The sequence below is a fragment of the Epargyreus clarus genome, unplaced genomic scaffold (assembly GCF_041222505.1).
Source record: "Epargyreus clarus isolate Ecla_fem2 unplaced genomic scaffold, WU_Ecla_fem_2.2 ptg000006l, whole genome shotgun sequence".
Taxonomy (NCBI): Eukaryota; Metazoa; Arthropoda; class Insecta; order Lepidoptera; family Hesperiidae; genus Epargyreus; species Epargyreus clarus.
Window position 1 is genome coordinate 255,306 of NW_027332214.1, and position 24,223 is coordinate 279,528.

General features: G+C 39.8%; 1 protein-coding gene across 3 annotated transcripts; it reads right to left on the reverse strand.

The window, feature by feature from the left end:
* Pkc98E (Protein kinase C) lies at positions 1-24,095 on the reverse strand. Of its 3 annotated transcripts, XM_073073483.1 has the most exons (20): positions 23,843-24,095; positions 23,538-23,670; positions 23,348-23,462; positions 21,956-22,016; positions 20,952-21,150; positions 20,118-20,149; positions 18,958-19,028; positions 17,539-17,692; positions 12,982-13,118; positions 10,423-10,513; positions 8,424-8,474; positions 7,902-7,973; positions 6,902-7,023; positions 6,025-6,257; positions 5,351-5,499; positions 5,003-5,055; positions 4,325-4,511; positions 3,611-3,750; positions 2,965-3,063; positions 1-2,517 (listed from the first exon to the last, which is right to left on the reverse strand). In XM_073073483.1, the coding sequence occupies exons 1-20, from the start codon at positions 23,937-23,939 to the stop codon at positions 2,437-2,439; spliced, it is 2,277 nt and encodes a 758-aa protein (XP_072929584.1). In that variant the 5' UTR covers positions 23,940-24,095; the 3' UTR covers positions 1-2,436. The 3 variants fall into 3 exon arrangements, with proteins under 3 accessions (XP_072929584.1, XP_072929586.1, XP_072929587.1); XM_073073485.1 differs by lacking the exon at positions 8,424-8,474; XM_073073486.1 differs by lacking the exons at positions 7,902-7,973; positions 8,424-8,474.
* Between the last annotated feature and the right edge of the window lie 128 nt (positions 24,096-24,223).

Below are 24,223 nucleotides of genomic sequence, written 5' to 3' on the forward strand. Positions count from 1 at the left end.
CACTTGAATTTTATGTAAGACTAAACCGCGTAATACATCTTTTCATCAATATAAAATAACAATGAAATATACGTGCTTATTTCCCATATAATACAATGCAGTGTTATGTGTTACCCCGGTTCTAACGTATTACACAACGCAGGACTAGAAGCGAAACACCCACAGGAACCCACTACGAACCTAGTGCGATCACTAAACGACAATAATATAATTATAATAATATGTTAAACGAAACGTACTCACTATCAAAAAAGCACCTGCTCGGTAAATAATACAGAAACCAAGATACACTTAGCGCTAATTAAGTTTGACTATGTTCCTGATAATGAATGATGTTGAAAATAGTGATTTGTGAAGGTGTATTTTTTTACAATAAAGTACTAGCTAAACAACGTGCAGTTCAGCTGAATGGTAAGTAGCCACTGCCGCCGATGAATATCTGTAGTCTACCTCAGATAAGATTAGTTCTATCTAAGGTCGGCCACAGATGCTCCGCTACCCCTGACTAAGAGGCTAAGAGAACGCCTTAGGTAAATATTTCTCCCATTAAACTAATACAGCAAATATTTGATACTATTCTATATTTTGATGCAGTTATATCTTTATACAACAAAATGGCAAGATTAAACATTATTGACGTGCTGATAACTAAAAAAATACCGTAACCTAAACCAAATCACTATTTTCAAATCCTTCTATAAATATATTCAACGTATAAATAACAGTGAATCGGAACGGAACCCGGCAGCGATCCTAGCGACCCCTACACACACACACGGCCACGCGCCGCACACACACACGAAGTACAATAATAACACGCTACTAATGCAAGTGGGGTTTACTGATTCCTCCCGCGAACTCTCCGCGACCAGTGTTGCCATCGTAATAAACTACCCTCAAGTGGGTAATTTATCTATCGAAGATATGGCAACACTCGCGTCCGCTAGTAACCTTACCATATGCGTTAAGTTTTTTTTTTATATTTACAACAATCAATAATATAATTGCTTTAACCTCTTCACAAATATATACTTTTATTAGAGGAAATTTAATCTCAAGAAAGATTTGTGTATTTTATTACCAAACCAATTAGATTTTTAGTTTTTTTTTTTAGTTTTACAATTTTTTTGCATGTAACAGTAGACATGTGTGATAGCATTTTACATGTTTAGCCAAAAATAACAAGCTTTCCGTTAAATCCATGTTAAAACTTATCATAATTATAAATATAATTTTGATTCCTTTCAAAAAGTAAACCGTTAATAAACTATTTTCGAGATTTAAATCTTCAACAACGCGTAGATACTAAACGGCCGACTAGCAAACTTTTCAATATAAATTCATATAATTATTTTAACATATTCCAACAAGCTTCGTGGTGTCTTATGCGATACCCTAACACAGGACCATATGTGCTAAACAATCTGGCTAGTGTTCGATACGTGGACAGAATCTCATAAGAAACAAATCGTGTTAAAACATTTTGGCAACTTCCTTTATACTCTGTTTCGAGGTATATCTATATAACGCATATAATATACTCCTTTAACGATTACTGAGGTACTCGCTTACTTCGCACTACGATACGATATTATGCGATGACGCAGTCGGGGTGACTATTCCGTAAGTGAACTTAAACGACAGAGATTTTATCACTTAAAAATTAATATAAATATTTGTTAATGTATTACGAAGGCGATCACGGAATAGGGACCCCGGTGTGATGTTCCATCTACGACTAAATGAGAAGTTTGAGAGAGGACAAGAATCGCAAAAACGCACAGTCGCGGACCCCCGAAGCCGAAACGCCTAACCTACGCTAACGCTAAGAGACAGACATTCAAACAACTTACGGAACGACAAACAAAACAAAATAATACTTCGATCGAAGTTAATACTAAATCGCGAGGGTCCGGCGATCGCGGCGGACGGCGGACTGAAGCGGACTAAGCTCACTCGCGCTATACTACTTTAGTACGTAGCTACATACGTTACTTTAATTTATAATAGTTTCTCTTCAAATCTATGTCTAAACGTTCAAAGTATCTTTAATAGTAACACTTTAAACATTTACAAAATCAATATGGTTTTACAGTACAAACCGAACACACCTCAATGCGGTACAGATATCGAGATCTGTGACCAATTAGCTATTAGCTCGTTTCCAGAACGCCACACGTGCCTGAGCGTCCCGGACAGCAAAAGATTTAAATTGGAACATTAGTACGTCACGAAAATAGTTGTCACCCGTTCGGTTAGTCCGCTTCGGTTCGTCGGTCCGTCATACATAAAGAACTCTTACGGATTACGATCGCAAACCGCGACGACCGATCACGATAGCGTCGCGTCCGCCACCCGGGGGCGGGGCCGCGCGGGGCGGGGCCTCCGGGGGCGTGCCGGGCGGGGGCGGGGCCGCGGGGGGCGGGGCGGCGCGGCTCAGGCCACCGGCGGCTTGGTGTCACTCGACGGCGACGGGATGTAGTCCTTGTTCACGAACGAGAACCCGCGGAACTCCTCCTGCAATGTTTCACATACATTAAAATTTAATTTAATTTCCCAAAGTATGATACACATTACTTATAATGTTATTGATGTCAGATTTCTACTTAAAATGGAACACTGATGCCACTCCTGAGTACCAAGTTGAGGCGCCGCAAAAAGTGGATCAGCCTTAGCGCACTCTCGACACTCTAGTGTTACAGGATAGCTACAACAGGAGCTTGCTTATGCTATTACTTCAAGCCACTGGCAAACATCATAGTCCTACCACCACGAAACACACAGTACACAGTATAATTTTATTCTGTACGTTCGTTAGCGTGTGTACGGTCCTATGTACATGTTAGAGTGTGGGTGTGTGGTGCGCGCAGGTATTTGCGTGTACACGTGTCCATGTGCACGTGCGCGTATATGTGTGCATGTGTATGTGTACGCGTGTGTGTGTGTGTCTGCATGTGTGCGTACCTGGTTGATGGCGCGCACGATGTCGACGGCGACGGGCGTGAGCGTGGGCTCCTCCTTGGTGAACTCCGCGTCGAAATTGGCCGCCTCGCGCTTGCTCTTCTGGAACACATTGCGACACGTTCAACATGTTTCCTCAACACGTTTGGATTGGATTTGTAATACATTATCTTAGGCATTATTTCTGACTCCATATAGTAAGTGATTGAATTGAAAGTGATGACTCCCATAAACAGGTTATACAGGGGTTGACAGTTTGTAACGTATGCGCCAATCTTGCCAGTAAGAAAGCAAGTTTTATGAAACTAAATATTTGGCTACTTCTTTCTGATTAAAAATTATGAAACATACTTTATTGCTTTTGAAAATTGTACTAAATGGATAATATTGTGCTTATACTTCGTTTAAATTAAAATATGATTAATGCGTACAAAAGCTGGTAAACCTATAAAATTATAGTTCCACATATTCGTAACCTCTTTTTCTTATTGCTTCAAGGGCCGCATGCGTACACACCACCATTACGTGATAATAATCTTCACGCGGCGTTCATGACGTCGCTAAGGAGGTAAACTCGTGCGTACGTACCAACTTGACGTCATAATCCTCAAGCGTCGTTCATTAGGTTAAGGTATAAAGGGCCACGTACCACTTTAGGGCGGAAGGGCGGGCGCAGACGGCGCTGCTCGAGCGCGGGCCAGTCCACGTCGCGGAAGAACGCGTGCGCCTGGATGCTCTCCTCGCCGCCCGCCACGCCCAGCCGCCGCTGCGGGTTCTTCGTCATGAACCCTAAAATCAAAGCAAATCAAATCATTTTTTTTTATTCAAATTAGGTGTTTCTTGAATGTCAATACAACAACCGTCACTTCACAAGGTGTTTCGTTATGGAGAAGAAACACAACACAATACATTTACAAATATTATTTGTAAATTAATATATGGTTGTGATCAGAATACACTTAACCACAGTCACTGGTTTTGAGTGAATATATTATTTTTGCCTTGCCACTGTCCATAGATACAACTCGACAAAATAAATAAAACCCCTAAAATAAAATAATGATATTAGTAAAAATAATTTAAATATATCCCATTGTAGATAAAAAAAAACCTTATTACTCAAGTCCACTACATATAAGATACGACGCAAATTTTAGTTCGCTCCGAATATAGAAACGAGTGGCGTCTAAATAGCAATTTGTAGATATCAGCGGGACGAAGACAGCGCGGGTACCCCCCGGCACCTTCCGCTGCCCGCTCTCGCCCACGCGTACATAGAGTGCCCTTACATTACGGAGTATATGCTATTTAAACCTGCGCGCAACCACTTCAGAGCAGACTAGAAGTTTGGCGCGGACTTTACCTTTGAGTATGGAGACGGCGTCCTTGGAGAGCCAGACGGGGTAGAGCACGTCGTCGTGCAGGATGCTCTCGAACAGGTCGTCCTCGTTGTCCGCCTCGAAGGGCGGCTGCCCCGCCAGCATCTCGTACAGCAGCACGCCCAGCGCCCACCAGTCCACCGACGCGCCGTACTCTTGCTCCTGCAGGATCTGTAACAAGCCAACATTACTCAGTCACTCCTTAGTCATCCCATATAACATATAATAGGCGGAAATAATTAATACATAAACAAAAATAAAAGCGTGTCAAAAAAGATTATTTTTTTATGAAAATGTTGAGATGATTTAAATGAAACCGAACGCAACACTTGCCGTATCGTCTATTCGCCAATCGTAATTTCAAACGTGTGGGTAACGTGTGCGCTTAACTTGTGTAAGTTTGCAGGCGCTTGTGGCAAAACTTTTGATTAAGCTAAATATTGCAGATGTTTGGCAAACGTCAGAGGTGCTTGTGCGGCATTAGACACTCGTTGGTTATCCGCGTCGGTTGCACCAGACCAGAGGTTCAAAATCTATATCTTTGAAAGACACTGTACTAGATGATACGTGACACATACAGAACTAAATATTCTGAATTGTACACTGAAATTAACAAATGAACATGAATAAAAATAGCAAAAATATTCATAATTATTACTAACCTCAGGAGCTATGTAATCCGGAGTGCCGCAGAAAGTTGTGGTTGTGGCGCCATCTACAATAACAAACGTTATTTACTTTCTAAATTCTAAAATCCATTTAAATTTAAAAATACACCTACTTTCACATAGTTTTATTTGATAAATACCCATTTCACAACAATAACAATATAATAATAACAATATAATCAAGTTTTTAAATCATCATCAAGTTTTATAATCAACCTTTTGAAGTCAACATTACGGATCAATACGCTCACAAAACTGTGTAACACTAAAAAAACAGACAAATGATTATTAACTGATTTCTATATTTATCTACAGAATGTTGTAAGTGTATTTGGTGTTTACCGATGATGCCCTCCTTGCACATGCCGAAGTCCGCGAGCTTGCAGTGTCCGTCGCTGTCGAGCAGGATGTTGTCCAGCTTCAGGTCGCGGTAGATGACGCCGTGCGAGTGCAGGAACTGCAGCGCCAGCGTCACCTCCGCCGCGTAGAATCTGCATCACGTTACACGGGATCACAATAACTGTATTATAATAAGTGTCCGAAACCAGCTAGGCATCCAAAGCAAATTTATCAGTCAGATGTTCATAATAAGAATTATAAATATTCACTGCGGATCACATTCGCATGCATTGCGAGATATTTTTGTAGAGATATAAATATGGGTTACATATACGAAATACATTTAGTAATGGATTAGTAACTTGAGTAAAAAAAAAATTGCATTAAATTAGCAAGTTTATATAAAAGGTGTAAAGAGAGGGTTTATGTTTAAAAACTAAACAGGCATAGGTAAAATGGGAAATAAGGGTCTACACATCTAGGATACACTTTTGCAACATATCATGTCATTTTGATACTCGAGAATAATATCAGAGTAACTCCCTAAACAATAACGAGTACAGGTGAAGAATAGGTGAAGGACGTGGATCGTGGAGAGTACCAAATACATTATATGTCTGTACACGGCGAGTATCTAAGCATTCCATAACTTAGTGGGTAAATAAGCGTTATATTACCTAGCCCTCGGCTCGTCGAACTTGCGCGCGCGCTGTATCTGGAACATGAGATCGCCGCCGTCCACGTACTCCATGACGAAGAACAGCCGGTCCGGCGTCTGGAAGGCGCAGTGCAGCGCCGTGAGGAAGGGGTGGCGCGCCGCCAGCGCCAGCACGCGCCGCTCCGTCAGCGTGCACTCCACGTCGTCGTCCTGCACTATCGCGTCCTTCTTCAGCACCTTCACCGCGTACACCTGCGCACACCACGCACACACGCACGTGACACACATTATACGTCGACGTACATACGCGCCGGCGCACGCACACATACACGTATCGCACGTTATACGTCACGCGTCACACGTTATACGTCACGCATCACACGCTATACGTCACTCGTCGACGTAATTACGGACGCGTACATTACCGTAACAATGTTCAACATTGTACGCGCGATATGCGTAGTTTCGGACGAAGTTTCGTTCAAAACTTCGGCGATTTTCTGAATTTGAAATACTTTAATAATATTGTAAATCCTAATGTCGGTACCAAAATTACGGCGAACGAAACTTCGACAGATGATCAGAACAGACTATATCTCTTGAAATATAGTATAGTACATAAAAATATATCATGACAAACAATGGCAATATACAAAATAGCAATTATTTAAAAATCCCTAATCAATTTCATTTATTTTTTATAAATATATGAATAAAAGTAAAAAAATATTTAAAAATACATAATAATCAATTACCAACTACCACCCCTTTATAACTAAAATAAAAGTCACTTAAACCTTTCATTGCAACAATATTAAATACATCCAAATCAATTACCCGCAAGCAACAACACAAACCCCACACACACACACCCAACCCTCAACCGTCCAACATACCTCCTCGGTGCCCTTCTTCTCCGCGAGCATGACCTTCCCGAAGGAGCCCTTGCCGAGCACCTTGATGAAGTGGAAGTCCTCGAGTGTGACCTTGTCCCGGCCGCCGTCACCGAGCTCCTCACCTGCAAACCGACCCAGTGACTGCCGAGCGGCCCCGAGCGGCTCGAGCGGCCCCGAGCGACTCCGAGCGACTCCGAGCGGCCCCGAGCGGCTCCGGGCAACTCCACCCCGACACCACAAGCCTTGCCAACGGAGCTCCGAGAACGCGAGTATAAGGTTATTAAGGCCTTGTGTGGTGAATTGTGCCATGGACGTAACTACAGCTTGTAGAAGGGTTTCAAATTGGGCGTAATGTGGATTTTGCGCCAATCGGGGGCGGATTCAATGTACATATTTTAAAAAAATCCTCTTATTTATTTTGTCTCACTTATGCTAAGGGGCCACCTAAGCCCCCCTTAGATACGCCCATGGAGCGTACTATCTACTAGTGTTTTAATCGATTGTTTTGAAGACAGATCGATACCAGTTTGAGTGGCACCTCCCTAGCTGCATATAAATATATTTTTTTATGATTGTGTATGTGTGATTTTGTGATTCTTGCAACTTTTCTACTCAGCCACAGTGCAATAAATATTGAAGCGTCTGTAGCGTTTGAGACATTCTAATTAATAAATTATTTTTACTTTTTAAGTAGTGATATGTCTACTATGTAAAGTCATGGTATTAAAAGAGAAGTTTCTTTTTTCTTGAAGCATTATTGTCAGGTTAACTTGTAAACTTCATATTTAGGACCGTTAAAAAGCAAATACAGAAGCAATGATTGTAATAATCTAAGAAGTAGTAAATTACACTAGTGTCTGTTAACTATGCTTTATTTATTGAACAAAGCATTACAATATTAATGCTAATCTCTATTAGCATTTCGTGTAGTGTTTAGTGTAGTCGTGTGATGACGTCAAGCTCTCCGTTGGGAAGTATAGCGTAATATAGTTACAAGAACCTTGTTTACACCCAAATATGTCCTCGAGATCGTCCCAGTGCGACCGCCACGGGATGGCTTCCTTCAGCTTATCTATATTGTCAAAAATTAATCCAGACGTCACAAGATTAATATAAAAAATAATTTACAATGATGATATTATATTATTGACTTGTTCTTAAGTAATAAATTTTATTCGTCTATATTATAATATCATCTGCAATTTAAACTACAGGATTTGTTAGTGAAAGTTGGTCCATATTAAATTTTATGCTTAAGTTTAAACTCTAAAGTATTTTGTTATTCTCATACTTTCCAAGTTTCAAACACTTGCGTTTATTATTCATTCTAAATTTCTTAGAAAAATATTTTTTTTTACAAAATAAATCATCCTATATTTTCTTTTCATTCATACCAACTTCCACAACAAAACCAAAACTAAACAAGCCTTCTATAAAATGCAACTAATATTATAATGTATCGAGTTGAGCAGCCAGCAACACCCGCCACCTAAAGCCCCGACAACAACAAACAAAGGTGCACCTCGCTCGTAGCACGAGAATATGTCCGCCGGCCACTCCGCCACGCACGCTCCTAGCGGACAGGAGGCACATCAACACACATACGACAACATATGTATAAAACATATTTCAAAATATAACTTAAGTAGGGACTCGACTATCCGGACCACAATTATAGAGATTTGCAATTATCTGGATAATTGGATAATAATCTGGATAATGGCACTTTTGACTGCCAACCATCATCATCAACCCATTACTGTCCCACTGCTCGGCACGGGTCTCGTCTCAGAATGAGAAGGATTAGGCCATAATTCACCACGCGAGACTGCCAGTCAATTTTGTAGTCTTTGCAGGCTGGCTACGCTTTTGCGATTGGCGTTTTAACGATTGCAACGGCTACACCACTTTTCGGTGAAGAAAAAGAGTGTTTTAGTGACTGCATTAATTCTGAATCGCATTTTAGCTTTAATTTGCGTATATCCGGATTCCTCATAACAAGAAATAGGCCGGTTAATCGAGTTTCTACTTTATTTGAAAATATAATATAAAAGTATAAAAAGGAGGTCCTCAAAATCTTCATACTTTCATTCAATATTTGAACGTATCCTATGGTCGTAATATCATTATGTAATATGTTTAAGATAAATATTACATTTCTACTTATATAAAATACTTAAAACGTGAGAACCTCCTCTTCTTGAGACATTTAAAAATAAATGGCACATGTATTTTATCTATAAACTAAAAACATTTGAATGTCCAACCCATATACCACGGTCCACTTGATGATTTACTTTGTGTTAAGACGAACGCTAGGGGCATTTACTTAACAAATACACCTACTGTGTGGTTGCCCAAATAAATAATGTAAAAGCAAATAACACTATAGTACGGTTGACCACAACTATAAGGAATAAAGACGTGTATAATGTAATTGATAACTGAGTAATGACACTACAAGTGCAAGCAAATTTAACATCACAAAAATTTCTGTATTTCATTAAAATTATTATTTTCTGTTATATTATATAAATAAACATAAAGTTAAAAAATAAGCGTAATAAATGTTTATTCACAAGAAGATGACATGTTGTATTTGTAGAGATTTGTGATTTCATTGCAATATTTTATTCATAGGACATCAAGTCAACACTATATGGGCTTGCTTACTGCATATTTAATGAACCTCAAATGCAAATAATTGCAATAACTCTGTAAAACATAATAATTGAATGTATATGACTAGTCTAAATTAAAAAAATATAGAAGAATATTTGAAAAAAATACATTAGGTTAAATTTTATAAGAGTAGGTTTAAGCAAAAAAATTAGAACCAATTTGTAATAATAAAATTTATTAATACTGTAAACACAATAAAATATTGCGATCTCTACAAATAAAATGTTAATCTAGCGTCTAATGTCATACATGTATGCTGCACTACAAGCTATCACATATAAATAATACTTTTACTAACCACGTTTAAACATTAAACATGCATACAGCTCACTACTACGAGTCAAGACCAGATGAACTGTATTTTGGAGTCGAAAGTTAGATTAGAAATGAACTACACTTTTAAAAAAATAATATTAGAGCGTAAACCAATTCTTTTGAAAACATTTATTTTCCAGGCTGCCTAACATTGTATAACGTTCGATCCTATCAGGCCAGGCAGTTAAGAAAATTATGAATGAAAATTTGTATCCTAAATATTTTATTGTTTATGAATTTGGCATGTACATTGTTAACACATATCTATAAGACGTGTTATATAATTCATTATCAGTCATAATTACCTCTATTGGGTAGGGACGAAAATACCAATATTTTATGAACATATTGTAAAGTGAAACGAATCTTTGGCCGCCAATATACCAAAATACAGTTCCTGCAACCTCGCTTTAATAAGCAACACATATAACCTGCACAGCGTATATAATAAATAAATATAATATACTAATAATGTTATGGATAGATAAACATGAGGTATATATACGAAGCTCATTAAGACCGACCTTTGTCGTCGTGCTTGTCGAGGTCCTTGGCGTCGGAGTCGCCCGACGAGGCCAGCTCCGGCGGGCCCTCCAGCAGCGCCGTGTTCTGGTACTGGAAGTGACACAATGACAATGATGACAAATTTTGAATACCCCTCCTATAAGCCTCCTATGCGGTAGAGTCCGCGCTAAACGTCTATTCCGCTCGGAAGTTGTTGGGGGCACGTGTAGTCAGAGAGCCAGTACGGTCGAACACAACTACAAGCATATATTCCGTAGCAAAGTAAGAGCGCTATGTACCCGTGCACAGTAATTGAACTATGTACCAGCTCAGCAGAGGGTGCCGGGAGATCCCGCGCCGTCTTCGTCCCACTAATACGAGGGTACGTTTTTAAGTTCGCGGAATGAGGGACAAGGAGCGAAAATAAAATGTCAAAATTATTTTTCTTTTTCTACATATTCTCCTGCAAGACGAATGCATTTTTCAGATCTTTGTATTAACTTATTTAAACCCTCATAAAAAAATGTTTTGTCCTTGTCGGAAAAATACGAGGAAATTGCGTCCTTTACTTCTTCGTCTGTAGAAAATTTCTTTCCACGAAGCTCTTTTTTCATTTTTGGAAAGAGATAATAATCGCTGGGAGCCAGGTCTGGACTATAGGGTGGGTGATTTAAAATATCAAAGCCCACCTTATGCAGGGCAGCCAGTGCAATACGGCTCTTGTGTACGGGCGCATTGTCGTGCAACAGCAGGACACCTCTGGATAATTTTCCTCGTCTTTTTTCTTTGATGGCTTCTTTTAACCGCTCCAAGATTGTTGCGTAATATTCTCCGGTTATAGAGACACCTTTATCTTTGTAATCTATTAACAAAATTCCTTCTGCATCCCAAAAGACTGTCGCCATGAGTTTGCCGGCCGATTGTGACACCTTAAACTTTTTAGGAGGTGCTGTACCCTTTTTATGCCACTGCATGGAGTCTTGTTTAGACTCAGGTTCATAATGGTGAACCCAAGTTTCATCACCAGTAACAATTCGATTCAGTACAATATCCTTATCTTCTCCACAGAGGTTCAAAAACGCACGGGAACATTCAACGCGCTGTTGTTTCTGAGGCGGCGTGAGCATTCTCGGCACCCACCGCGCGCTGACCTTAGTCATGCCAAGATGGTCATGCAGAATTTTAAAAATGGTTGTATCCGATACTCCAACCATTTCTGCAAGCTGTTTCTTCTTTAGCCGAGCATCTTCCAGTACTAATTTTTCGATTTCCGCTATCGTTTCCGGAATGGTCACCTCAACAGACCGTCCTGGTCGTGGGTCGTCTTCAAGTGAATCCCTGCCTTGCTTAAAAAGGTTGTTCCACTTGTAAACCATCGTTTTTCCAGGGCAAGAGTCCCCGTAAACCGATGACATCTCTTCCATTATGATTTGCACAGACTTTCCTTGCTTGGTAAGGAACTTTATAACGGCGCGATGCTCGATTTTCTCCATACTTCCAATTTTCTTCCGGATTGAGTTGTTTAATTGTCGATAGTTTTAAAACTAATGATGCAATTGTGATAAAACTTTATATTTATACTATTTATGAGTAACTTAACACGTACCGCCCTTAACGAGCCCGCTATCCCCCCTCCAACCCTAACATTCCGCGGACTTAAAAACGCACCCTCGTATCTACATTTTGATATTGCGACGCGACTCGGTGCGAGCGAGCACAGGTTTGTACACCGTTTGAAAAAATCTTGCAAACTCCTCAGCATACTCCTGATCTGATGAAGCTCGCCCGTCTTACTAATTCGTCCGTTACTAATTTGTTTTGGTTAGTTACCTTTCTTAGACCTTATAAGCGTCCAAGAAGCTTTAGGATCCGAAGCGAGGCTGCTTTGGATACGACCCACTTTAGGAAATATAATTAGTATAAATGTGTGTGTGGTAAGGGAGACATCCTTTTCCGAGGCATTCCAGCTTAGTCTTCAGGGAGGCACAGAGGTGGCCGACCTCAGATGGAAATCTAATCTTATCTGGGGTTGATTACAGATGACCATGGGCGACAGTAGTCACTTATCATTAGGTGGACTGCATGCTCGACTACTACACTTATTTTATAAAAAGAAATCTTTTTCTATTAGTAAGAGGTCTGCCACCCATAAACATCTATAATCAATCTTCAATTTAGTCAGTCCTACCTGAGGTCGGCCACATAGAATTTCTATCCATGAGTATTAAATTAGAATAGAATTCAAATTCAAAGGAAAATATGACTTCTTTGACTCTTTTATTAGGCGGAATAGCGATGATGCGTCCCAAGTTGACTCACGAAATATTATATCACATATTGTTTATACCTCCTCCCCTCCTCCCCTTATGAAACTTTAGCTATAATCTTAATCAGAACATCTAACTGCTTAATACTATCGCATCCTCTTCGCATACTAACAAAGGTTTAAATCATATGTAATGCACCATACTGGCAAAGTATTTTTAACAGCACTTAGTATAATAGACATCCACTTAGTACAAGGGAAATAATTCAATTTATTTTCTTAAACGTGTAAGATAATTGTTAAGTTATCATACCTTGGAGGCCCTGGGGCGCGGGTTCTTGTCGGGCGAGATGCCCATCTCGTTGAGGATGGCGGCCATCGCCTTCGTGTTGATGCCGCAGTTGTTCGCCACGTTCTTCTGGCAACGCTTGTGCACGTTCATCGAGCATACTGCAATACGATATGCCTTCTATAGTTGTATTGTAATTTTGAATACTTAAACTTTACTTACAAGAAAGTAGTGTTTAGCCTATAGAATGTGTAATGGTGTTGTTGGAAATGATACTCCGAAGCTATTTACACGACTCACTATATTATAGATTTATATATATACAATTAACAAACGAAAGTAGGCGAACAATAATGAAAGATTTAAACATAAAATATTAATTTTCGTATCAACACAATTGACATGACATCCTAACTGTCTTTTCTTATTTTTCCTCTCTAAAATATTAGGTTTTCTATACAGAGATATAAGGAGGTATGTAGGTTACACTCTACAGTACTCCCCCACCGAGATCGCTACTGCGATCGATAATAGTCTGGGAATGTAACTTTTCTTCCGCTTCTTGTTCTCTTGACTTCTGGAGCTGGTTGAGCAGGTTCAGCAGGCAGTACATCTGCTTCACGCATCAGATAGGCTGGTTTGAGTCGATCAATCGAGACTGTAACTGTCTTTCCTGACATAATAATTTTGAAATATTTAGAGTTGCGCTCGACGACTTTATGTGGACCTGAGTAAGGCGGTTCCAGCGGTCTTCGAACATGGTCCTGCCGCAGGAAGACGTGTGATGAGTCTTTCAAGTCACGTGGGATGTAGAACGGACTATTCCTGTGCCAAGATGCTGGTTTTGGTGTGAGATTGGCTAGGCTAGTGCGCAGACGAGTTACTAGAGTAGTGATGTCTCCAGTGGTGTGGTCATTGGATGGAGCTATGAACTGACCTGGAAGGCGAAGAGGTTCGCCATAAACCAGCTCTGCTGAAGATGTCTGAAGGTCTTCCTTCCATGCACTTCGTATGCCGAGTAACACGAAGGGAAGAACCTCAGTCCAGTTGGAAGAGTTGTGGCACATAATCGCAGCTTTTAATTGGCGATGCAGACGTTCGATCATACCATTGGCTGATGGATGATATGCGGTCGTTCTGAAATGTTTAGCTCCAACCATGGATGAAAGTGCATTGAATAGATGGGACTCGAACTGTCGACCTCTGTCTGTGGTGATTTTTAGTGGACATCCAAATCGGGCAAACCAACCAGACACAAGGGCGGATGCGCAGGTCTCAGCGGTAATGTTTTTGAGCGGGATAGCCTCAGGCCATCGCGTGAACCTGTCGATGACGGTGAGACAGTATGTGAAATCAGATGAAGGTGGTAGTGGACCGACGATGTCAAGGTGAATATGAGAGAACCTTGAAGTAGGGGTAATGATAGGGGAAAGAGGAGATGAGGTATGGCGGTAAACTTTACTGCGTTGGCAGTGTAGACATTCACGTGACCACTCTCTACAAGTTTTGCGAATCCCTGGCCAGACAAATCTTTGTGTTACCAGTCGCACTGTAGCTGCTGCTCCTGGGTGACTCAGACTGTGTAGGGAGTCAAAGACTTGTCGGCGAAAGGTAGGTGTTACGAATGGACGTGGTAATGTTGTTGAAGTGTCACAGTAAAGTGTTCGACGCGACTGGGGGATCTGCACCTTCTCAAGTCGCAAAGATGACCCATGTTGAAGCAGGTCTTGCAGTTCAGGGTCAGTTTCCTGAGATCGTGCAAGCTCCTCATAATCAATAGATGAGCCAATTTCCTCTACTCTGGATAGTGTATCGGCCACAACATTGTCACGACCTGGTATAAATTTAATGTTAGTCGTGAATTGGGAGATAAAGTCAAGGTATCGAAATTGTCTTGGTGAACATTTATCTCTATTTAAGGAAAATGCAAACGTCAAGGGTTTGTGATCGGTGTAAATAACAAAGTGTCTTGCTTCTATCATATGACGGAAATACTTGATTGCCTCATATATGGCTAATAATTCGCGGTCATATGGACTATACTTCTTTTGCGATGGTGTTAGTTTGTGAGAGAAGAAAGCAAGTGGTTCCCAATCTTTGTTTTTCCTTTGTTGCAAAACAGCGCCTATGCCTGAGTCAGAAGCGTCAGTTGTAATGGCTAGTTCAGCAGAAGGGTCTGGGTGTGCTAATTGCGTAGCTTGGACAAGCGAATCCTTACAACGCTGAAATGCTTCAGTCATCTCGGGCGTCATATGGACTGGATGGGCACCTTTAATCTTCGGACCAGCTAGTGCTGAGGTGAGTGGTGCCTGGATCTGAGCTGCATTAGGAATGAATCGGCGATAAAAATTAATCATGCCGAGAAAACGGCGAAGCTCCTTAACCGTCTTAGGTGCAGTAAAGTCTTGGATGGCTTGGAATTTGGTTGGCATAGGTCTGGTTCCATCTGCTGAGACTAGATATCCAAGAAATTGCACCTCAGATTTTCCAAATGTGCACTTCGCAGAGTTGATAAGCACACTGTACTCCTTGAGGCGATGTAAAAGCTGGCGTAGATGACTTTTGTGCTGCTCTTCAGAAGATGAAAAAATCAAAATATCATCTAAGTAACCATAACAGAAGTCAAAATCGCGTAAAACCTCGTCCATGAATCGCTGAAAAGTTTGTGCAGCATTTCTTAGTCCAAAAGTCATGAACGGGAATTCATATAAGCCAAAGGGAGTTGTTATGGCTGTTTTGGGAATATCATCTGGGTTGACAGGTATCTGATTGTAGGCTTTTACTAAATCTATAGTGGAGAAAATGGTGCATCCAGACAATTGATATGAAAAATCTTGAATGTGGCGGATGGGATACCTGTCAGGTATGGTGCGGGCGTTAAGAGCTCTATAATCACCGCAAGGTCTCCATCCGTCATCCTTCTTCTTAACCAGGTGCAGGGCTGAGGACCAAGGGCTTTCTGAAGGGCGAGCAGTACCGGAAGAAATCATACCCTCGAATTCTTGTTTAGCAGCTTTGAGACGGACTGGGTCCAAACGTCGTGGTCTGCTGGTGACAGGAGGTCCAGGTGTGGTTCTGATGTGGTGCACTGTGTTGTGTTTGGGTGCTGTAACCATACCCATAGGACGAGTTACCTCTGGGAACTCACGCAGGATCTCGTGATATTGGGTGTCTCCAGCTACTGCTTTAACTGACACGACGTCCTCAGGAATCTTCATGCATAGGGTAGACACAGTGAGAGTGGTAGTGTTATCTATAAGTCTCCGATTTTTGCAATCCACAAGAAGATTATAATGAGTTAGAAAATCTACTCCGATTATTGGTTTTGTAACATCGGCTATCGTAAATTTCCATTTGAAAGAACGCCTGAGTCCAAGGTTCAAATCCAGGTGGATGGGACCATATGTATGAATCACGGAACCATTGGCTGCTACAAGGTCAAAGCTAGATTTGGTACAGGGCACCTTGCAAGCTGAACGCGGGAAAACACACAGGTCTGAACCAGTATCCACTAAGAATAGCATTTTCGTGTAGCGATCAGTAATAAAAAGGCGGCCTGTAGATGAAGGGCAGTGGTTGGCCGCTAATTCCGGCTGCCCAGTGAGTTTTCCGAGTCAACGAAACTGCAAGGCTTGACGCATTTCTTCGCACGTAACCCGTAAGTGAAGTGGTACCAGCAGTGCGGATGGTTAGATGGCGGTTGCGCTGATCGCGAGTGATTACGGGAGCGATGTCTATATCTAGGACGTGAATGCAACCGATTCCGTGGCATCCGACTAGTTTTGAGTTCTGCCACTTCGCTAATAAGTTCGCTTATACGCTTTGCCATAAGGTTCAGAGTAGCTTCCACAGGTATCGCGTACTTCTCCATCTTCTTAAATGGCGTGCTTTAGTCGGTGGTCACCAATATAGAATGTGTAATGGTGTTGTTGGAAATGATACTCCGAAGCTATTTACACGACTCACTATATTATAGATTTATATATATACAATTAACAAACGAAAGTAGGCGAACAATAATGAAAGATTTAAACATAAAATATTAATTTTCGTATCAACACAATTGACATGACATCCTAACTGTCTTTTCTTATTTTTCCTCTCTAAAATATTAGGTTTTCTATACAGAGATATAAGGAGGTATGTAGGTTACACTCTACAAGCCAATTACAAATTGAAGAGGACAAATTCGACAAATTTTGAATATGAAATACGTGCTTTTACATTTTTTTTTTTTGACAAACGAGCAACAATGTGATGGTAAGTGACCATTGCAATCTATATACTATTTATTGAGCACAATATAGAATAGGAGTCCTACATTGACCACAGATTTGCTGCTTACTCATAAGAATATTGCAGTTTACACACAGTAGCGCTGCACCTTTTTTTAATAGGTGAAGAAGTTAAGAACTTCTAAAAATTATATTATATCTAAAAAATATCTTATATTATGGGTAAAAGATCATAATCTTCAGAAACCTTAAATAGAAAGGATTTTCAACACAATCTTCTATACATTCACGTATTTTGCAATATATTAAAAAAAAAGTTATTTACAAGACAACAGTAGTACATTACCTTCGCACTGCAGCCCCTGCTTGATGAGCCCGTAGAGCAGCGAGCCGCAGTGGTCGCAGAACGTGAACCGCTTGTACGAGTGCACCACGAAGCGGTGCGGCACGTTCACGTTGAACCGCTGCCCGCCCGACACGCACAGCCCGCCGTGCTGTTGCTGCGAACACACAAAACTCTCACTCACACACAATTCGTAGTTCACTAGTTTAGTCCGCGCCAAACTGTTAGTCCGCTCCGAATATAGAAAAGTCGCGTCGCAATAGCAAATTGTAGATATCGGCGGGACGAAGACAACGACTGACGGTGGTAGAACCCTTTGTGGTTCGACTCCGGCGGCACCACCGCCACACCTATTTCTGCCTTATAACAGCAGTGCTAGGCGCTGCTGTGTTCCGGTTTGAAGGGTGTGGTAAGGGAGACAGACTTTTCCGAGGCGTTCCAGCTTAGTCCTCAGGGGTAGCGGCGCATCTGTGGCCGACCTCAGGTAGGAATATCTAATCCTATCTGGGGTTGATTACAGATGTCCATGGGCGGCAGTAGCCACTTACCATCAGGTGGACTGCATGCTCGTCTGCTACTCTTATATTGTAAAAAAAAAAAAAAAAAACGCGGGACGCCCCCGGCATCCTCCGCTACCCGCTCTCGCCCACGGGTACATAGCTGCGCTAGTGTGCCCTTACGTTACGGAGTATATGCTGACTAAACCTGCGCGCAACAAATTCAGAGCGGACTATAACTCTAATAGCAAGCCTTCTTACCCTGGGCTACATGTATAATAAAAAAATACATAACCGGATTCTACTTTCTATAATCACAGACCCACACTAGGATTCCCTTTATTGTGGATGCCATGGACATAGACAGAGAAGAATACATAAACACAGAAAAGAAACACCCAGACGCAGAACAGATATCTAAATTCATTATTCAGATATCTGGCCGGGAATTGAACCCGGAACCCTTAGCGCGTCAGACCGCTATGGTGACCATTCCGCCACGCGGGCCGTTTTTTTATAATATAGAAGTAGCAGACGAACATGTCTATCTGATGGTAAGTGGCTACTGCCGCCCATAGACATAATCAACCCTAGATAAGATTAGTTCCATACTTGACGTCGATCACAGATGCCGATACCGCTGAAGACTTTAGTCCCAGTTTACTGGGATGCCTCGGAAAAGTATGGCCCCTTACACCCCCTTTCACCTTCAAAAATTGTATCCTACCTCTCATATAAGTCAAGAGGGCTAAAATGGAACTTTTAAGTATATTTATATATAGGAGATCTAAATTGATAACCAAAGAACTTGTCATTAACCAGGTATTAAGTGGGTAGTGCCGCGCTCTAAATATCTTTATTAAAAATCCCGAGGTTCACGCTCATTAAAAATAGTATGATAACAGAAAATTCAAATGATACTTACTTCCTCCTTCATGCCGGGACATTTGGTAACGACGGACGAGTGGCATCGCTTATGCACCACACACGTGCACACTGTCAAAACAAAATAAAAATTATAAGCATCTAATATGCAAAAATGTTAATGATTCACAATCCTAAAGATTTTTAATTACACACAGACAAGGGTGTCTTTCCACAAGAGGTATGAGAGATGGCTAAGCTATGGATATGTGTCAACATTGTTTGATTGTCATTGCTTAACTTAGCTCTGGTAGCACGGCTGCGTTTTTTATATGGAGAAATAACAGCTTAGGATCGCGACCGATATAGCTATGGCGTTTTCATAGCACATTTTCTTTGCTTGTTCATCTTACGTGGCTTAGATTCAACCTTATATATAACTCAGCACCTCTCATACCTTTTTTGGAAAGGTACCCTGAGTGCATCTGGTTTTAAGGTGAATAATTGCAACCCTTTTAGCAAGCTTTATTCTGTTCGATACCTGAGACGTGCCTTTGTCATACTCTAGAATGGTGTATAAGGATAAGTAGAGGAAAACAAAGGTTAATGACCTGTGAAATGTTTTTAAACATAAAGCAGCTCACGAGACATTTGATAAAGTTTAACGACTGTTATCCAATGATAACAGCCGCGACGGCTTAATATGCCCTCATTCTATCCAACAAGACTATATTATGACTAGATTTTTTCGGACAAACAGGTAACATTTTAACAATTGGGCCACTTGAAATGCGTGTCGATATTGCCATGTACCTACATCTTTATACCCCAGATGCAACAAGTGATTGCACTTATATAATATATACGATGTATGATGGTAGTATTAAGGAATCATGAAATACATAATTGTAGACAAAAATATATGCTAAACTAACTTTAAGAAATGACGCCATCATAACAAAAACTTTGTTTAATCATTTTTTCCATAGAATAAAAATAAAATACACTGCAGCTGGCAATGTTAAAGAAAACACCAATTAGAGCGAGTGTCGCCATGTCTCAGTCAGTCTTTGTGCACTAAGGAGTGATGTCATCAGGACGCCATAACATTTGTTATTTTTGCCTACAGTTACATAAAAGGAAAAAGACCAAAATCTGTTATTGTGCCTATTGGATCAGGCAAAAAAATCATAGATAAATACGAGTACCATTGTGACTTACCTTGACACTGGTACCCTTGCTTGCCGAGACCCCTGCAAACAAATACACATATGTAGTACCTAATATGGATTCTCTAGCAGTAAAATTTGCATACTTCTGAGATAAACTGTTGATTGAATATTAATTATGTATTACAATACAAATTACATACAAATAAAGGACTGTGTACATAATTCATGACCTGTACACTTGTTATACAGCAAAATAAAGCAGTGTTGAATTAATCTTGAAAATATATGTTTACTTTTATATGTATACCATAATATGACAAATTGGCTGTAACCATTTTTAGGTCAAAATACTAAGCTCATGTCCTTTCCCATAATTGGAGGCTGTGTTGATGTTACATGGCATTTTAATTTCTGCTTATATTAATGACATATGTAATTATTCCGAAAATTGTAGCCGACATTCATAATATGAACATAAATAATATTTGACCAATTATTTTATGTATTGGTTTTAGATAAAGTGCATACTTATAATGTCACATAATAAAATACAAATATTTTAGGTTACATTAAAAGTTTAATTTTAGTGGGTGTAATAACTGAAAAGTAATCAGAATTTTGTTTGCCAGCAAAACATAATTATTTATTAAATAAATCTTAAATGATATTGATAAAATAATATCTTTCATTTTGTAACACCGTTAGAAAATCATGGAAATTATTTTTATTATCTAAGATTTCTTTAATAAACAACTATTTCGCCAGCATACGAAATTTTGAATACTTTTTGATCCTCCTAATATATTTCTTTCTTTCGTTATAATTATCTTGTTTTCTTAGTGCTGTCTGCGTACAACGAAGTGTAGATGTGGGCGGTGCTCACCATATGAACTCCCGGCAGTGGCTGCAGAAGGTGGGCTGGCGGAGGAAGGTGGCCATGAACTTGTGTCCGTTGACCTGGTGCACGCGGCGGCGCAGCGCCCCGCGGCGGCGCGCGAAGCCCGCGCCCTCCTTGAACTCGCGCCCCGCGCCGCCCGCGCGCGCCCGCCCGCCGCCCGCGCTCGCGCCCGACCCGCCGCTCCCTAACCACACGTTATATATACATTTACTCCTTATGGTCACTAAAGTTAAGCATCATACGGAAAGTAGTAGAACCCTCTTTGGTTCGATTCCGACGGCACCACCTCCCCACCTATTTCTGCCTAATAACAGCAGTATTAAGCACTACTGCGTTCTGGTTTGGTCTGGTTCTTGATAAGAGAAACATACCAGCTTAGACACAAGGGGTAGGGGCGCATCTGTGGCCGACCTCAGGTAGGAAACTAATCTTATCTGGGGTTGAATACAGAAGTCCATGGGCGACAGTAGCCACTTACCATCAGGTAGACATGCTTGTTTACTACTATAATATTTTAAAAAACATACAAGATATACAAGTAAGATCCTGTTGGCAAACTCAATCTCCCACATTGTACTGTAATGATTCCCAATTACAAAAACTTGTTCAAAAATTTGACTTCTTTTAAAATCACAAAATTAAAAAATCATGGTGTGACCAGGATCATGGGCTGTCGAGTTGTCTGAGTATCAAGCCCATAAGAGTTTATTATTATGCATTTTACTTTATTTACCTTCACCACATGGACTTGTTGTCTATATGTACAAGTACATATAAACAGATACAAAATCTTTTAAAACATTGTATTACATCATTAATATTATTCATGAAACTGATGACACATTAACTGAAATAATTTAACTGGTATTATCCCAAAATATTTTGAGTGTTATTATTAGAAATATTTTTAAAGCCAATCAGTATTCTATCTTAGCTTAATCATGATTAAATGCCATCTGGTAATGATTTCAACAAACATGTTCACTCACCTTGAGAATTCCATTTCAGATCAATTTTCAGATGCAATTTTCCTTGAGGTTCAAGATCCACCTATAGACAAAGAAAATGAATTAAAATAATCACTATCAGCAGTAAATATTAAAATAAATTGCTCATAAGGTAATAAAATATCACTGATTTCCTCATACCTATCCTTAGTGACTAATCAATTTTCATATTTATTCGTAACACTGTACAATTTACATACCATTGTGGCAATTCATCGATGAGCAAGGAATCCAAAAAAATGCAGTAGGAGATAAGAGCACACAAACTTTGTGCTTGTCTAGAGTTATAAAAACTACATGATCATAGACAAATGGACATAATAATACAAATAGTACCATTAAACATACGGGAATTGATCTCAGAAATTAGTTTTATACCTTAACCACACATTTTTACATTAACATAATGGCCTAAACCCATAGTTCTGTAGTCTATTTACCAATCTTATGAAAGTTCAGCCATGTAACAAATGTTTTTTTTTTTCTTTAATCTGGTATATTTTCAAATTTTTCTCTCATAAGAGTTTGTGAATATATTATAAATTATTAAATATTAAATTAAAGATTAAAGCAGTTTCTGATATTTTAATTGGATTGGCTAAAGGTCCATAAAAGTACATAACACCTCATGTTAATCAATATCCTGTTTTCTAGTTTTATTACATAAACAAAATTTGGTTTCCCTTCTTTGTTCCTTCCTCACATATAAAATCATTAATTTTCAATGAAAAACTAAAAATAACAATATAAATGTAATTGTTCATTGTTTTGACAGAACATAATTCCCATTTTATCTGACCAACTAATTATACATGTAGTTAGAGTAGGGAAAGCCATGAGGATAATGTTTCCATCATTGCCAATACGAATCACGTATTATGACACAAACACATATGTAATTAATATATAATACCCACCTCCTCATCGAGATGTGCATACTGTGGATCTGAACATAGGATCAGCTTCCAACCAGCCATCATATGTGTCGGTTACACATCATTAAAAAAACAAAAAATATTTCACAATTTCCCTACAACTATTTTTATATAGCACTTTGATATGATTAATTTGTTGTATAATTTTGACACAATTTATTCACATTTATCATTGAATCAAACGATTCCTTTATCAAGTACTACTGAATCATCTTCCTCAAACATAATGGCATTCTATAACAGTCAGTCATATCTCAGACTGTTTATCAATTATGAAAACAGATTTATCACACACAACAAACACTGCACTGATTCTAGATAACAACTCCTGGTTGAAATCCACATATCTTATCTCAAGATTAAAGAAGATATATTTTACTGTCAGTTTAACTTAAAAGTGTACGGAGTGAAAACCATTTCATAAAGTGAATTTACTCACCCAAAAATCTGTGGCGTCCTTATCTCTATGTATCAGATCTTCAAAAGGAATTGTGCAGTTTGCAACAAAGTCATCCGGAGGAATGGCAGCATCATGGAAAACGGTGATACCCAAACTAAAAGAAAAGTTTTAGTTTCTTAAAGTAACCAATTTGAAATCATTTTCTATAACAAGTGGTGGTTGTACATACCTAGTGACATTGTGCACCTCATGTATAAAAGTTTCGTTCCACACGGGATCAAAAGTTTTAGGCTTCGTGCTTGAACGGTCTAGATGGTGCTCGTCGGCGTCGATCGAGACGTATGGGTCTATAGGCTGATCGTCTGCAAAAATATCGCGTATTTACAAATAATAGCAACACCCATTTTGGTAAACATGTAATGCGTTTTTTAAGCGTAAATTTATAACATCTCGATGCTTCGTTATTTCAAAAGCTTGTGTAATGATTTATTCTGGGTTTTCCCGGAGTGATTTATGCGTACGGATGAGGCTCACCTGGCTTCCCGAAGGTCATGTTGTGCCTTTTCTGAAAGTCGGTCGGCCTGAGACCCGTCGCCTCACACACTTTCACGCGCACCGTTCCGCTGAACATGGTGCAGCCGACCAACAAGCCCTATCACCAAGACCGCGCCGCCACACGATCACTTCCACACTATAAACTCACATAAAATCATTGAAGGTGCTTCATAATTGAAATAGAAATAGAGACTTGACAGCGACGAGATCGGCCATGGATGGATGTTCTCTATAATCTCTATGGTCAATAATGGATTCCTATTGGATTCCTGAAAAAAGAAAACAAAGGGTTGTTTTTGCTTAAATATTAAGCTGTGTACTTAAACGATACATTAATTCATCAATAAATATATTTTCCAC

Coding starts and splice junctions, on each gene's coding strand:
- Pkc98E (XM_073073483.1), bottom strand. CDS start 23,939: ATGTTCAGCGGAACGGTGCGCGTGAAAGTGTGTGAGGCGACGGGTCTC. Junction 19,029..20,117: donor GCAAGGGTACCAGTGTCAAG/GTAAGTCACAAT, acceptor TTGTTTTGACAG/TGTGCACGTGTGTGGTGCAT. Junction 8,475..10,422: donor CGACAAGCACGACGACAAAG/GTCGGTCTTAAT, acceptor CCTGTCCGCTAG/GAGCGTGCGTGGCGGAGTGG.